The 17,329-nt window shown below is 41.6% G+C and overlaps 1 protein-coding gene across 1 annotated transcript in view; it reads left to right on the forward strand.

Moving 5' to 3' along the window:
• tm9sf2 (transmembrane 9 superfamily member 2) overlaps window positions 1-17,329 on the forward strand; it is a 33,386-nt gene that overhangs the window by 12,303 nt on the left and 3,754 nt on the right. The window contains exons 7-16 of the mRNA XM_080781505.1: window positions 334-445; window positions 1,154-1,233; window positions 3,348-3,456; window positions 4,697-4,829; window positions 5,657-5,776; window positions 7,351-7,408; window positions 7,704-7,863; window positions 10,336-10,487; window positions 14,844-14,955; window positions 16,962-17,133. Of these exons, the coding sequence (XP_080637631.1) occupies window positions 334-445; window positions 1,154-1,233; window positions 3,348-3,456; window positions 4,697-4,829; window positions 5,657-5,776; window positions 7,351-7,408; window positions 7,704-7,863; window positions 10,336-10,487; window positions 14,844-14,955; window positions 16,962-17,133 (1,208 nt within the window). The remainder of the gene's footprint in view (window positions 1-333; window positions 446-1,153; window positions 1,234-3,347; window positions 3,457-4,696; window positions 4,830-5,656; window positions 5,777-7,350; window positions 7,409-7,703; window positions 7,864-10,335; window positions 10,488-14,843; window positions 14,956-16,961; window positions 17,134-17,329) is intronic.

Consider the following 17,329-nt stretch of genomic DNA (forward strand, 5'->3'; position numbering starts at 1 on the left):
CTAAAATTAATTTCTCATCTATTTGTTGTAGTCTGCCGATAGTGATGCAGAAGGGCCATGCTTGTACACTGACAAGCTGTAATTAATGTTTAATTATATAAACAGGCCCTGTCTACACACCGAGACGGTTTTAGGTGTATTTTCCCTTTTGTTTCTCATAAAAGGAAAAGAAAATAATGTACAAATTGTATAATATAATTCATAACCTGTTTCTTAATACAAACTTATTTGACAAAAGAAAACAATTGTGACATTTGTTTTAGAACATCTCTGTGTGGACGTGGCCCAAGCCACGTTGTAATTGAATCTTAATTTCTCTCCCCCGTGGTCCAGTTATAAACATAACAATCCAGATACCCCAGACTGTTCTGGAGGACCCATGTCCCTCAACAACAAGTTCACTGGAGATGTCAAGATCCCGTACACTTACTCTGTCAGCTTCGTGGTATGTACAGTACACTAAGTTATATAGTCAAACTATACATGCACCAAGTCTCTGTACGTCTGTCTGTACAGTACGTCTGTAATCCACGTAACTCGAGAACCGTTCGCCCCCCCCCACCGACTTCAAATTCGACACGTGTTCCACGCGGACATAATATCTGGGTGGGGCGTGCGTTTCCAACTTGCATCGTTCCAAGTAGGCCCAGTGCCCAACGGGCACCGCTGTAGAGGCTCCAACGGGCATAATATCTGGGTAGGCCAGTGTAGAGGCCCCACGGGCACCGCTCTAGTAGTAATAATACCTGGAATGTACATGAATTTACATGCTTTTCTAACTTTATTATGGGACTCGCTAATTTATAGTATGTGTGAGTGATTGTCTTGCACTCGCCTACAGTCCTCTGTTTCTGTTTCTGTTAAGCTTTGAAGAGCTATTGGCTCTAATTGGGGAACATTTTAGTTGAGTAAGGCTTTTGCTAATGCACATAATACAAGTTTGTCGCTTTCTCAAGATAAATTAAGAATACTCCTGCTAACATAGCATGTTTCTTGAGTCAAATTTCATAGTCTGCTTTGGTCTTGGTTTTATAATTGGCGTAATATTAAGTTCATGGTTATAGTTCAGAATTTAATAATTGTTACGGGATTGGGAAATCAATGCATGGTTCATCACGAGTACAGTACAGTAATACAAATTGTGTGTTTTTAGGAGGACAAGAACATCCGTTGGGCATCTCGATGGGATTACATCTTAGAGTCCATGCCTCACACCAACATCCAGTGGTTCAGGTGAGAGGAAGACGGGATCGAAATCCTGTAGTATGCCACACGCACACTCAGTTAACATTAAGTAAGCCCCACTTGTACTTCACCATATACTGTAGCCATGTGTGGGTGATGGAAACACTTTGTACTGCATGTGTACATTTTTGTGTAGACACTCAGGGCGGATACATTTCAGGTTTTACCAGTCCAATACAATGTACAGGCCAGACCCGTTAAGAGATAGACACTCTTTAAAGGAGAATTCCATGCTAATACCTTTTATTTGTAGTTGCTACGTTCCCACCAACGAGGTCCAGGTGTTATTTTGTGCAAAAGTGCATTATTCGCTTATTTCCATTGCTCAAAAAAATATATTTTTTGGTATATATCCTCTCTTCATAATGTAAATAGTATCCCAAGCGGCACACTTTACTACTTATTTCGATGGAAATAAGCGAATTGGCACAAAAACCCAACCCCCCATTGAGGGCTTATATTAGGGGAAATAGCCAATAATGCACTTTTGCACAAAATAAGACCTGGGCCTCTTTGGTGGGGACGTAACAAGTACAAATAAAGGTAAGGAAGCCTTCTGGCATGCAATTCTCCTTTAATCTCATTCATGTTTGGCACATGATTCATCAACATCCATTATGAGCACTCACTGTTTGGAACTATGAAGTAGGGTTGGTTCACCCATTTGCAAACGTTGATTCCATATTCTTGTTCTTGTTGCTATCTCTGAGCACACTTAAACAAATGGCAATAAATGATTATATTAATTGTCCTCTTTTAGGACAGAAGTCTCGGCTTATTTGCTTCAGATCCGGTTCTGATCATTTGATTTTGAGCATCTGCCGATACCGATTTTCTTTGCGATGTTTATATTTTATAGAACACGTTTGTGCCATATCACAACAGTACAATATCCCAAATCACAGACTAATATCCAGTCTAATATCTTGATATGGATATAATATTCATACTAGAGATGATCGGCCCCCCGATCACTCGATTCCGATCGGGACAACCCTAGATAGAAGTCTATGGATACTGTCACTGTATTTCTCAATAGCTCTGGTTTCAAGTGTAAACCGGTGTAAACCTGCATTCCATAAGATCTATATCCTATACCTGAGATTTGAACCCAGATGTCCCGCACAAGCACCAACATTTGTGCTGCTGAACCAACATAGGAATTCCGTTTAGGCTGGGGAAATATTGCGGTTTGATGCTTTATGCAATACCTTTTGTCAACCAGTAGTGGTCCCTCCCTCCCGACCACAGGATCTAACGTTCTCATTTAGAAGAGCAGAGAGACTGCTTCCAAACGCCACAGTTGTATTTAAACATGCTCTACCTTTTTGAGATTGGTTAAAATGCATGTTTTATTCACACAGAAAGGTTATGTATCGCAGCTTTAACTCTAATGCCAACATGACCTTCTCGTCTGATACTGCAATACTTTTTCAGCACGCTGGTCTTATCAATGCGATTGAGGAGCCGACAGACGATGAGAAAATAAATGTAAAAGTGGGATTGTCTTTCCCCTGTTGGAGAGATTTGACAGGATGGGGAATCAATAGCTGTTCAGTGTGTTCTTTTTGGTGTTTTAAACATTATGTTATAATTTAGCTATTAGTGTGCCACCGAGTGGCGCGCTACGAGTTTGTAGGTCTGCTATTTTTGAAAAATTGTAAAAAAAAAAAAAAAAAAAATCTTTGAATATATATTCTTTCAGAGTGAATGTTTTTAACTCGGGTCTAAATGGGTTAAAGACTGAAATGTAACACTGTGCACATTGGGTTACAAAGACTTTATAAAACTATATTTTTGATGCCGAGTGAATCAAGTATAGCATATGCTGTGTGCTACAACAATAGATATGGATCAGTATTCAATCTAATTGAGTACAGGACCTAGTCAAAAGTTCAAAAGTGCTTATGATTAGGGGGGGGGGGGGGGGAATCCTGTTTCTCTTTCATTATGTTCAGGGGATGGTTGGATCACTTGTGCCACCTAGTGGTGAAATGATCAGTATCTGTTCAGAGATATTTTCACTGGCCAAACGCACATACACACTGCTGATATAATGGGATTAACTCCATGCTCTTGCCTTTTCTTCTCTGTGTTGACAGCATAATGAACTCCTTGGTTATAGTGTTGTTTCTGTCTGGAATGGTGGCTATGATCATGCTCAGGACTCTGCATAAAGACATCGCCAGATACAATCAGATGGACTCCGTGGTAAGTAGCTGTTTGTCCCCCTCGTCTGTCTGGAAGTCTTTCCTCCACGCTGCATTCGATTCACAGCTATATGCTGTGCTGCAAACGGACGTCCCATAAATGGAGTCAAATTGGATTGGATGGCAGACTGCAACATTTGTGGCCATCTTATACGTCACATGTCACATTGTGCACTGGGAAGAGCTTGTGTGAGGATTTTCTTTGATTGAATTGTTTATTAGACAGAATGTATAAACAGCAACAGAGTATAGTCCAACACTCAGCCCAAAAGGGACAGCGCCAATTAGCCAATTGCGGTCTTGTTTCCAATTAGGCCCTATGCAATCAATTCATAGACATGACATGAACAATATCATCATACTTAAAACAACAGTTTTTAGTATGTGGAACAGCCTTCATCAGTGTGACACTGATGAAGGCAGTTCCTGGTGTGTGCGACCCATCAGCGTTATTTCTATTGCATGATTTGAACGGGTAACGCACCACGAGTCAGAGCGCGGTGGTCACAAAGAAAAGCCGGCTTACATTGACAATCAATGGTAGACTGTGTATCTTTGCATCTGCCCGTGTGAACTCGCCACAAGATTTCCTGTAGCAGTTCAAGCTCATCTGTTATAACAGTTTTCTGTTGACCACAGTAGCAGCAGCCACACAAACCTGGCCTCACAAAAGTCTCACAAAGTCTCACACACTGCAAGACGTTTGTCATAGCCCGGTGGGTTCCCAACGTAGACATAGAAAGGTAGACGCTCTGGGGCGTGTGCATCTCGAGAGAAAACAACCCAGAGGCAAGCTTTTGCGGCAGCATCATATTAGTAACGTAATGGTGAGTCACGGAAGGGGACGTTCGGCGGTCCGATCGGAGGCAATGTAAACGTTTGTAGTAACGGGGGGGGGGGGGGGGGTGCACGCGCGGCCCAAAACGTTTGTGGATCAGCTTGAGGATGGCCGTCCTTGTGAAGGCTCATACATAGTCTGGATTTTCGGTGGTTAGGTGACCACCGAACTACAACATGACGTCACGAGCCGCTGTGAAGAGCAAACCATACCGCCACCGCTCCAGCCTTTCTCTCTGTTTTGACTCGCCACCGCTCAACGTTATTCCGCGGTGGTCGCGGTGGTCAGCTCACCATGCACCGAAAATCCAGACTATGTGAATAGGCCTTCACACTCGACGTCCATTTGTTAAATTGCTCACAACATTTGAGCTAGTCGATCTTTTCATTTCTCCGTTTCACAGGAAGACGCCCAGGAAGAGTTTGGCTGGAAGCTGGTCCACGGGGACGTGTTCCGCCCCCCCCGGAAGGGCATGCTGCTGTCGGTTTTCATCGGTTCAGGAACGCAGATCTTCATCATGACCTTTGTTACACTTTGTATGTGTGTTGTGGCTGTTTTCATATGGGAATTTGGATAAATGTTTTTCCTCTCTTATTTAACCCATGTTGGGGCGGGAACCCCTTTTTTGGTGTTTTTAAACATTATGTTATAATTTAGCTATTGAAAAATGGCAGATCTGCAAGCTCATTGCGCGCCAAATATTTATTTCAGAAAACTGGAGGATTTAGAAGATTTATTTGTTTATTTTGAGGTCAGGCCTAAATGGGTTAAGTTAGAGGTTCTGACACAAAAAACAGAGGTGGACACGTATTTGGATATATACTGATGTAGTATAGTGATTATATAGACATGGTGATGCTTGCACAGTAATCTTTCTCATGGATGTAGCTGCTGTTAATGCTCCGTTTCACTGTCCTACTTTGCTTTCCCTTGAGCTATAAGCAATATGTAGGCAATATATATATATATATATATATATATATATATATATATATATATATATATATATATATATATATATAGGAGAAATGTGTGCAGTCAGTTACAATGACTCATGGTCATTATGATCTGATGACTAACCCATTCTGAACGGGAACCCATTTTGGTGTTGGCATCATGTTATGCTTTAGCTATTGAAAAATAGCAGATCTACAAGCTCATAGCGCGCCACCGAGTGGCGCGCTACGACCTTGTAGGTCTGCTATTTTTGAAAAATCAAAGAACGACTGACATTTTTAGAATCTGATCTCACGTCAGAATGGGTTAATCAGACCAGTGTGTACTGTCCAGTGGAAACCTCGTATGAATCTGATCTGGGGTCAGAATGGGCTAACGCCATCGTGTCTGTTGTCTCTTCCTGCAGTCTTTGCCTGCCTGGGTTTCCTGTCACCGGCCAACCGCGGTGCTCTAATGACCTGCGCTGTGGTGTTGTGGGTGCTGCTGGGAACGCCAGCCGGCTACGTGGCAGCACGCTTCTACAGATGTGAGCACAGTATAGGGCTGAAACGGACCTTTTCATTATCGATTAATCCCTTTGCTTATTTGGATAATTCATTCAATTAATCTATACACTATTTGAGACCATAACGTTATGGCAAAAATAGGTTAATAAAGTACAAAATGATGGTAAAGTTACACCATTTTCTGATCCCCAAAGGAACTTATTGTGCTATTGTTTATCGTTCAGGGGGAAACATAACTTTTCATTTTATAATATGGAACAAAGACAAACGTTCACATTTTGATGATGCTGTAAATCTCACGTATTACACATTGTTCCATGATCACTGGCATGGTGATTGACTACTTGATGGATTAATTGCAAGGGAATGGGAAGGAAGAGGACAAGATTAGACTAGAAAAGCTTTGCTTGTACTGCTGGTTCATTATTTCCAAGTTTAGAAGGAAAACAAGTTTGGTGGCATAGGATGAGTTGCGAAAGAAACAATAGAGAGACTTGGAGAAGAGGTCAAAGGTTATAAACCTAACTGGTCACTGATGAGCCATCTGGCCTCGTTAGCTCTAATCATCATCAGCTAAAAGGAGGGCTGGGGTCACTCGCATACAGACGCACACGTCACATACACACTGACTCACAGATACACGTTCACATATTAAAAACTGGGGGTTACTTTGCACACACACACACACACACAGGTCTGGGTTACCCTAGCACACACCTGCCAAGCCCATCTGCCCTGTGTGTTACGTTGTGTTGTATTTGTAGGACTCCACAGTAAAACCATCATTCACTGAAGCATGCTTTACTCAGAGCAGCTCTAATGGATAACACTACCCAGCCACGTTCGTCAGCCTGCGTCGGCCATACAGGAATTTTATATGCCGGAAACATTCGAATATATTTTTAAAGTTTTGACTCCCGTAGTTGCCTGTCACTGGATTTGTTGCACATGGAATCTGTCTGCCAACTACTAGTGCCCACACAAAACATTCACTGTTGATGGTAGTTGTCTCCCCGCCAGGCCGAAGGCATGGATAGACTATGTTTCGCACCCTGTCTGTCTGTCCATATGTCCGTCCGTCCAGCTAATCTCTGCCACCGTTGGCCCGGTCCCTGCCAAACACACTCCCTGGATACCAATTCCAAACATATCATCATCATATACTATAATTCAGTCAATGTCTGTCAGAAACACCGCCGTATCTCCTCACCGCCTGCACCAATCGCTCCCACTTTTCACACAGGCATTGACCATAATAATATGGAGGTCTTAACAAATTATAAATTAATAATGAATTTATTAGTGAATTAAAAATGCGAAAACACACCCAGGGCACAGTACACCCGGGGGGGGGTGGGCAATATCTCACAACGGGTAAGGGCTAGGCTAGTGCCTATAATTCTCCAGATCAACCTCATTTTTTGCCATTAGTCCTGCAGATCTTTTTCAAAAATCACTCTATAGTCATGTCATGTCTCTAGTCAACGCAGGTCACAGATGTGCACCTGTGGTTAAAGAGGGAATCGTTTGATTTACTTTCTTTCTTTATGTTGGCGCTCACATTGCTCATGTTTGTCTCCATTTCGCTCTCTAGCCTTCGGAGGAGAAAAGTGGAAGACAAATGTACTGCTGACAGCCTTCCTATGTCCGGGGTAAAGGACACACACACACACACACACACACACACACACTCTAAATTGAGGGACTGATACAGAAACATAGTGATATGAGAGAGTGTGTGTGTGTGTGTGTGTGTGTGTGTGTGTGTGTGTGTGTGTGTGACTGTGTGTGTGACTGTGTGTAATTTAAATTTACTTTCATTACAAATATCAGTTAAAACTGTACAGGTGTTACTCTGTGTAGCAGTGGTATACCAATAGCTTATTCAATAATTATAAAAACAATACTTCATATTATTTCATAACCTCTGTCTGTCTGTCTGTCTAGGGTGGTGTTTGCTGACTTCTTTGTGATGAACCTGATTCTATGGGGCGAGGGCTCGTCAGCAGCCATGCCCTTTGGTACCCTGGTGGCCATCTTGGCTCTATGGTTCTGTATCTCAGTACCACTCACTTTTGTCGGGGCCTACTTTGGTTTCAAGAAGGCTGTGAGTACACACACACACAGACACTTAATCAAACGCCCAATGGAATGTATATGTAATAGTACACTTGGACCCGAAAAACACAGAAGTCATGATCTGATTAAAACATTTAAATAAATAAATAAATAAATAGAGAGAACGCATAAAGGTAGCCTTACACTAGCCGTAACTAACTGATAGCGCCACACACTACAGGATAGTCGGGCCCGATTTATTTTATCCGATTATTTTATGCAGCACACACTACACGGTTTTAAAACTCGGGCGCAGCGCACCCAAGGATTCTCTGCCCCCGAGGGAGAGGAGAGGAGAGGGGAGGAGAGGAGAGGGCAGGCTGCGGGGGCAGAGCAAATATCAAACATTCTTGATGTGAGCGATAATTTATGCCCGAGAATCGCTCCCGAGAGTGGCATAGTGCGTTATGCTTCACCCAAGCTTGGCTCTGCCAAGATGAGATGTTACCCATTCATTAGACGGATCTGCCTTTGATCATGAATCTAGAATCGCTAGCCCTTTGACCTTGGCCTCTATACTGTGTACCTCGAATAGGGATTACAGACAGCTTTTACAGGGAAACATTACAGTCTTCCACGTTACCTCTACTGTATATCGTCGCCGTTTGGTGCAATCTTTGTACGTCCAAAACCGTCACCTTTCATGGTTTTCAGAAAGTGGAAGAAATAACCCAATAGATCCCGTGAAGTTAAGCTCTTTCATTGGTAATATTTCTAAGCACCCACAGAGAGCCTTAGCCACTTTCAACCCGGCATCCCTATTTTGAGCATGTCATTAAAGGTGAACAATATACCGTTATATAAAATAAATAAAAACTTTAAGAAGCATTTTGGCGCACCTGGTGGTGTTTTATGTAATATTTTTGTGCCACTATTCATAATGTCACTTTGGACATTGAAGTGATAATCTAATATCACTTCTATAATGTACTTTTTTTTTTTTAAATAAACTGTTAGGCCTGAGACCGATTCTAAAAACGCCTCTAAATCCTGGCCTAAGTTTTCTGAAAAACTTCAAATATTGATATAGCGGCATCAAATATTTTACATTTTTGAATGCTGTACATACTGTACAGAACCCAAAAATGGGTTCCCGCCCAGAATGGGTTAAGTTACAAATGCAGAAGTTATATTTTTGGTTAAAACAAAAAGGTTAAAAGGTTAATAATGCTCTATCTATATTCTGATAGGATTATTGAGGTCCCTTTACTTAAACGCTCTAAAACAATGGTCCAGTTCTGTCCGGTTCTTCACCAATTTCATCCAATCCAGAGAGAAAACCAACCTCAACTTTCACCATGGTCCATTTTTCCAACAATATCAGAATAGCATTTATTTTGCTGATCAATAGCTGCTGTAATGTAATAAATGTTCTGTGTTTCTGTATTCTGTTTAAATCAGTGATGGATAACTTTGAAGGAGAGGGCCACTGTATTTCCACACTCACTCCAGAGGGCCAATGTATTTCCACACTCACTCCAGAGGGCCACTATATTTCCACACTCACTCCAGAGGGCCACTATATTTCCACACTCACTCCAGAGGGCCACTGTATTTCCACACTCACTCCAGAGGGCCACTATATTTCCACACTCACTCCAGAGGGCCACTGTATTTCCACACTCACTCCAGAGGGCCACTATATTTCCACACTCACTCCAGAGGGCCACTGTATTTCCACACTCACTCCAGAGGGCCACTGTATTTCCACACTCACTCCAGAGGGCCACTATATTTCCACACTCACTCCAGAGGGCCACTGTATTTCCACACTCACTCCAGAGGGCCACTGTATTTCCACACTCACTCCAGAGGGCCAATGTATTTCCACACTCACTCCAGAGGGCCACTATATTTCCACACTCACTCCAGAGGGCCACTGTATTTCCACACTCACTCCAGAGGGCCACTATATTTCCACACTCACTCCAGAGGGCCACTGTATTTCCACACTCACTCCAGAGGGCCACTGTATTTCCACACTCACTCCAGAGGGCCACTGTATTTCCACACTCACTCCAGAGGGCCAATGTATTTCCACACTCACTCCAGAGGGCCACTGTATTTCCACACTCACTCCAGAGGGCCTGCTACTGATCTACTGTCAGGCAGAAACCTCTTATCTGTATTTATTCATTCTATGTCACACAAAAGTACCTAATACAGCAGATCTACAAGTGACATGTTTTGAACTTGTAGATCTGGTATTTTTTGCTTCACATGTAGAACTGACACACTGACATTGACTTCAAAGTCAGCTGCAGGGGATATTGATAATCAAATGTTCCTAATCAGTAGCTGTTCTTAATTTCTTTATATGCAACAAACAAAACAATTCTCGACCCCGCGACTCACCCGCGGGTCACGACTCACAAACCAGTCTTTGGGAAATCCAAAGACTGGGCTGAATAGTACTTTGTCATCATTGGCCTAAGCTTCTACTGGTACTGTTTGTTGTCAGGGTATTGAACACCCGGTACGGACCAACCAGATTCCTCGTCAGATTCCAGAGCAGTCATTCTACACCAAGCCCCTGCCTGGGATCGTGATGGGCGGAATCCTTCCTTTTGGATGTATATTCATCCAACTCTTCTTCATCCTCAACTCAATCTGGTAACACACTCACCACGTACATCTAATACTCTCCTGTCAACAGATTTAGATGCTACGTTATATATGAGGTTTTCAGCCAGTTTGTGGAGAAATGCCATTCTGGGACCCCTCCAAAAAGTGGTATTATTATTCAGATTAAAATACCCATACTCTGAAAGGGGCGTGAGAGCGTCATCACTGTCAATCAGTCAGCGCAACACTTTCACCCGAACGTCCTCTCCTTTCCTCCTCCCACCTCTTCTGCTATCTCTCCTTCATCCTTCTTTCAACTCACTCGGTGCCGAAAACGTGTTTTGACGTCTTCTGGTACAAAGGCGCTCGACACCGAGATCTGTGATTTTGACGGATATTTTAACGCATTCCTTGCGTTATAGCCTAATATAACCCTTAAGACGCCTTAAGGGAGAGAAGCGACCGCAGGAGCAAGTGGAAGTGGGGTGGTTGGTTGTCAACATAAATACAGACAGCCGTGCATATGAGACATGGTGGGAGCGGACATTAAATGACAATAAAGTTTACGTGCAGTTGAGCATAATTGAGAATCATGGAGCAGAGCGGAAAGAACAGAACGCAACCTGCAGCTATTTTAACCCATTTTGACCTGAGATCAGATTCTAAAAATGTCTTCTACATCCTGACAGTTTTCTGAAAAAGCTATGTTTCTATGTCAGTCGCTCGTAGCGCGCCACTCGGTGGCGCACTATGAGCCTGTAGATCTGCTATTTACAATATCTAAAGCATAACATAATGCTAACACCAACCGTCGAAAAATAATCCACCGTCGTGATGCGGGAGAACAACAAACGGTAATGGCGCATGGATCCCAGGCGTGAATTCCGTTTTTGTCCGAGCATAGGCATGGCTGAGGCATGGCAACGCCCCGTGGTGAGATTGAGAAATAAATAATAGGCTACAAGAGAATGACAGCTTGGCACGCGCGACAGAATGCAGCCTTGTAACTAACTTGTACGTATTATTTTTGTAGAAGTGGCAAACTAGTATTGTTTGTTTGCTTTGATTGAATAACACGTATGTTGTACTATGATTTGATTTGGGTGTGTTCTAGGGATGCACCGAAAATTCGGCCACCGAAAATATTCGGCCGAAAATGGCTAAAAATGTATTTTCGGCCTATTCGGTTTCGGCTCAAATAAGCCGAGAAATATCACCGAATAGTAGTAGTGGTCCTAAAGTTGTGAATCGAACTAAACTGCGAGGAAAACACAGATGTACAAGCCCAACGCGCTGTGCATTGCGACGGGTAGATAGCTTGTAGATCTGCTACTTTCAGCGCAGGAAGGGCGCATGCTTATGACGCTCTTTAACTATGCATCATTCAGCAGCCCCCAGCCAGCGACAGTCGCAAGTTTCTCGCAACACAACACACGAGCAGCAGTCACGGAACGCACAGGCAGATCCGACACAACTGTGCTTTCATCCACGATTCCATAGCCTTATAAATCTTATTTCCCATCCACGGGCACAAGCAACGTGATATTAGCAGCTTCCACCCGATCTGTGGTGGTGTTCTGTTGACGAGGAAACCTAGTAGCTAGCATGGATCTAACGTTAGTTTTAACACTATGTACTACATCCGTTCCCTAACCCTCGTCCCCTCACACTCGCTGCTGCGTTTACACGGGCAGACACAAAGACGAATGGGAATATCATTTGGAGCTTTAACAATGAATGATAGACTGTATCGTTGTCCACAACAGGCAGACCTGTCAAAACGATGCACTTCCCAAAACTCAGAGACATGCCACCACCTATAAATGCAAACCCACCTCTGGAATATTGCTATCTCATTCCACTTTAATTTATTTTATTCCATAGTCTTAGTTTTTCTCTAATAAAGTTGTTTTTATTTGTTTTCTCATGTTCTCTTTGAAAAGTGTCTTTAAGTACTCAGAGAAGCTTAATATAAATAATATTATCACTATTATTATTATTACTACTTGTTTTATTGCCTATGCTTATGCAGAAAAAAAGCTCACTGCTCAGGTCAAATAGGCCTATTGATATGCGATTAAAATGTGATTAATTGAGATTAATTAATCACAAAGCCTCCAATTATTTAGATGTTTTTTAATGGACCCATAAGTGTTTATTATTTAAGTTAGGTTTTGCCATAATCATGTCTTTTGCCATAATCAGGTAGCTTTACAACAAAGATGTATTCGGCTATTCGGTATTCGGTTTTCGGCCAACTGTTTCCTATATTCGGTATTCGGTTTCGGCCAAGAATTTCCCTTTCGGTGCATCCCTAGTGTGTTCTAAATAAAGTGTTGATTATCGTGTGTATTAATCTAATTATAGTAAACTAATACTATTACACTAAAATGGATAAAGATGAAGGGAAAATAGATCTTTTTTTTTTATAGTACAATAATGTTTCAAGTTTACACAATCAACACAAACACACCCAAATCAAATCATATTATGGCATGCATGTTCAATCAATTATTCCATCAAAGCAAACGGCATAAACAAGCATATCCACCTCGGAGGACTGTCAAGGCAGTGTCGGTAGGCCAATCACAGGCAGGCGGGGTGTCACCATGCCTATGCTCGGGCACAAACGGAATTCACGTGGATCCCAGTGTAAAACCCATGTTCACTTGCATTAAACTCATTTTCCCAGAAGCCCTTGCAAGCCGGTGGATAAGGTCGATTTCCGGTTACGTCATCATAGGGTCTAGCGTGTTACGCAGGGAAAGACAATAGAATAAAACGTGTGAATAGCGGGTTATGCAGGGAAGCTGTTAAAACTCTTTTACTGCCAACACCCCCATCTGGTATCTGAATTGTGTACTCCAGGACTGCAAGCCAGTCATTTTATATGAGACGCCTTTAGTTTGAAAGCAGTTTCACTCGGAAACCGAGAGTCAGGAAGTAAATAATCGCTATATAATGTCTCCCGTGAATGTTATTTAATTCACCCAAAACATACATTTTGTAACCAGGGATTATATCGTTTAGAGAAATGTGGCGCAAATCAAGCTCGTTTTGATCCAAATAGAAGAATCTGAGATATTACAACTCTAAAAACTGCATTCCCATTACACAGCATAAGCCAGTGTAATTTCCACTATTTTCATTGCACCGGACCCGGAGTGTTATGAGCACAGACAACAAAGTTGTGAACCGTAATCAATTTATATTAATAATGTTCTTACCCTTTGTCTTGCTAACTTTAAAGTTCGTCCCTACATCTGCACATCTACAGCTTGTGACGCTGTGGCATCACACAAAAGGTGTTAACAACGCATTGTGTCCAATACCTCTGTCTATTTAACATGCACGCCCACTGTCTGGTGGTCAGGTTTACATAATAAAAGATGGCTATTATCATATGGATGGAATGGAATGTGCTTCATTCCAGTGCCATGAACTGAATGTCCCCCATGGCATCAATACAAGTTTTATATATATATTTCCTTTACCTCTGTGCGTGTCCCATGTAGATTATGACGACAATATGACAGGTACGAAGTAAGATACATCATTTCCACGTATCCACATGTGAAGGCGATGCTTGCGTAATGGTCTCACTAACTCGCGTAATGTTGCCAGTTATTGCTGAATGTATAAAACGAGGATTAGCGATCATGCCGATTTAGTAATCTACCAAGAATAAGAACTATAGCTGTGTGATTATTTAATTAAAAATAATATACTATACAGTCTTTGTCTCTGACCAATGTTTTAATATTGAGGAACTGAGATCCTTGGCCTGTTGGCCAAGAAATATGTTGCAGATCCCCCTGGCAGATTGTGAGATTAGCTGTGGACAGACAGACGGAAGACAGGGCCGAATTGTCTGGACATGCCATTTTATTTAATAATGACTTTTATTTGTTTTTCAATTCTATTCCAGACAGATGAATTTATTTGCTTGCAATATTATTAGACCAGACCACAATTTCCATTGAAAGATGAAGCTGAGGGCAGATAGGTGGTAGGCCATGCAATACAGGGTTCTGGCTGGTATCAATCCTCAATAGAACATAAAGTGTGCATTTACCGTATGAATGAATGATAGATTGCCATATTCAGGCTAAGATAGCATTATTGATTATCTGTTGGTTACTTGTGCACCGCATAGACATATGCTGTTTGCTTGTCCAGAGATGTACGTACGTTATTTATATACTGTAGTATGTTATTTAAAGAGATTGTAGGTTTGATTTATGTTTACCTGCTATGCTAGTTATTTTGTAGCGCTTGACCTTTTTTTGGGTCGGCACTCTGATGACTTTTTTGGTTGACTAGGGTTCACTTATTCAATTCAATTGATTTGACCATGTTGGTTGACTCGACTAGTTCATGATTGTAATTGCCTCCGTTCCTCAGGTCCCACCAGATGTACTACATGTTTGGCTTCCTCTTCCTCGTCTTCATCATTCTGGTCATCACCTGCTCTGAGGCCACCATCCTTCTCTGCTATTTCCACCTCTGTGCTGAGGTAAACGCCAAACACCCTGGAAACGGCATTCGCTGCCCACCCCCTCCCAGTTGTGATGTTTTCAATTTGGGTCTCACAAGTATGCAATTTGGCTTTGCACTATGGCCTATAGATGGCCTATAGATACTTTATTTGTCCTTTCGGAAATTTGTTTTGTGTTAAGCAGTCATAAAAAAACCCACATACACAGGCAGGTGTTCCTGCTTTCACTCGGATAAAAACTAGATTCACACTCACTCAATCTGTACACTACAGCACAGTACTGCCAGCAGATGGTGCTGCTGAGCTTTCATACAATGACCATAATAGATACATGTATTTGTATAGTACCAGTAGGCAAGTAACCAATAAGGGAGTGAAAGAAAAATAAAGACATTTTTATGAGGAAAATGTCAAACTACAATAATTTAATACACTTATGGAAGTTAATTATTGGAAGTAAAATTGAGACATTTATAAAAGTGTGTAAACTATGAATATAAGTATATGAGTATTTTCTCACAAATGTGAATGTTTTTACTGTATTGCTTTCGTGTAATGCACCAAGACAGATTCTGTGTATGTGCATACCTGGTATAGAAATAATTCTAATCTGATCCCGGAAAGGCAATTGTGACAAAGACATTTTAAATTGGGAGATAATAGAGTGTCGCAGTCCCGCCCCCTACCAGGGCCCAAGAAATGATTATCCGTTCATAGACATTTCAGAAAGTATTTATTTAAAGACATTTACGCCGCGGACAAAGCCAACTCTTGTCATGACAAATCATCGGGCCAAACAAACAATTAGAAAGAAGAAAAAAACGGCAGGTTACAACACTTTTTTTGTTGTTTTTCTTCTTTGTAATTATTTGTTTGGTCCAAAATATTGTGTTTGTTGTCATGAGTTGTCACGACTCGAGTTGGCTTTGTCCGCGGTGTAACCGTCTTTAAATAAATACCTTTTGAAATGTCTATGGGAAAAATGCATTGGGAATCATTTCCTGGGCCTGGCGTCGTCATGAAAGGGGGTGGGACTGCCCCGCTCTATAAACACAAGATCTAACAATGGAGTGACTTCCCTGTGAATCTCTGGCACCATATTGATGTCAGTCTATCTGAGATTATGAATTCTACAAAAATCACAAAATGTGAAAAATATACAGAGATCGGCACTCGTTAAAACTACCTACCTGATTTATAAAGAAAGCATTTTTGCAGCCGATAGACGGAGTTTTGCAATTGACTTCAGAGGGGAAAAAAAGAATTAGTTGATGCAAGATGACTTTAATACAAGAATGACTTCTAATTTGAGCACTGAGTAAAACAAGTATCCTTTACAGCTTGTTGATGGATGAGCTCTCTTCTAAGAAAAAAAAAACGATTGTACCAAAAAAAAAACATTGTATGAGATGTACGTACGCAGTGATAAAGGACAACTGTTACTGATGTGAGATATAACTGAAGTAAGATAACAGCACTGCTGTCTATACACAATCACATGCACAGGTTTATGGTTGTCTAGAGGAACTGGTTCAAGATTTAGCACTATGGCCCGTTGGTTTCTACTAGATAGATACAGTAGATAGATACTTTTATTTGTCCTTTCGGAATTTTGTTTTGTGACAAGCAGTCATCAAAAAAAAACACATACACAAACGGATCAGACAGCACATTGACAATAAAATAAACTATGTTAACAAAAGGCTGCCAGTCATAGTTCCAAGAGGCATCACATTACATTTTATGCACAGAACTGAGATAGGGCCTGCTTGCATGAGCACCAGTCCTAAAGTCAAATATGACAAATATGTAAAATATCAACTGACGGAAGTTACTCCTACACCAACCAGCAAACTCATCCACTGTTCTTCGATAGTTTATCTCATCATCCTCAATCAGACCAACAATAGCTGTGTCGTCTGCAAATGTAACGATACAGGTGTTGTCTGACTCACAACTGGTGTTGGTAGAATAGATTACATTACAATTAAAAACGTTCTTTCCTCTCTCTTGTCTTTCTGCAGGACTACCATTGGCAGTGGCGGTCGTTCCTGACCAGTGGGTTCACAGCTGTTTATTTCCTGGTTTATGCCATCCATTACTTTTTCTCCAAGCTGCAAATTACTGGGCTAGCGAGCACAATCCTCTACTTTGGATACACCATGATCATGGCTCTCATCTTCTTTCTGTTTACCGGTGGGTATTTTGGCTGCACAATATTAGTGACTCATGTTGTTGTTGTGGGTATTATTTACTAAATATAATATACCTAGTCCATACCTGAGGATCTGCCCTCAAAATATTGGCAGACTTTAAGTTATGTCATGTGCTGTATAGACGGTATAGCCTATGCTTACACACACTGCGGCTCCGGTCATTTCCAGAGAGAGAG

Source organism: Protomyctophum bolini, assembly GCF_963924005.1.
Source record: "Protomyctophum bolini genome assembly, chromosome: 14".
Taxonomy (NCBI): Eukaryota; Metazoa; Chordata; class Actinopteri; order Myctophiformes; family Myctophidae; genus Protomyctophum; species Protomyctophum bolini.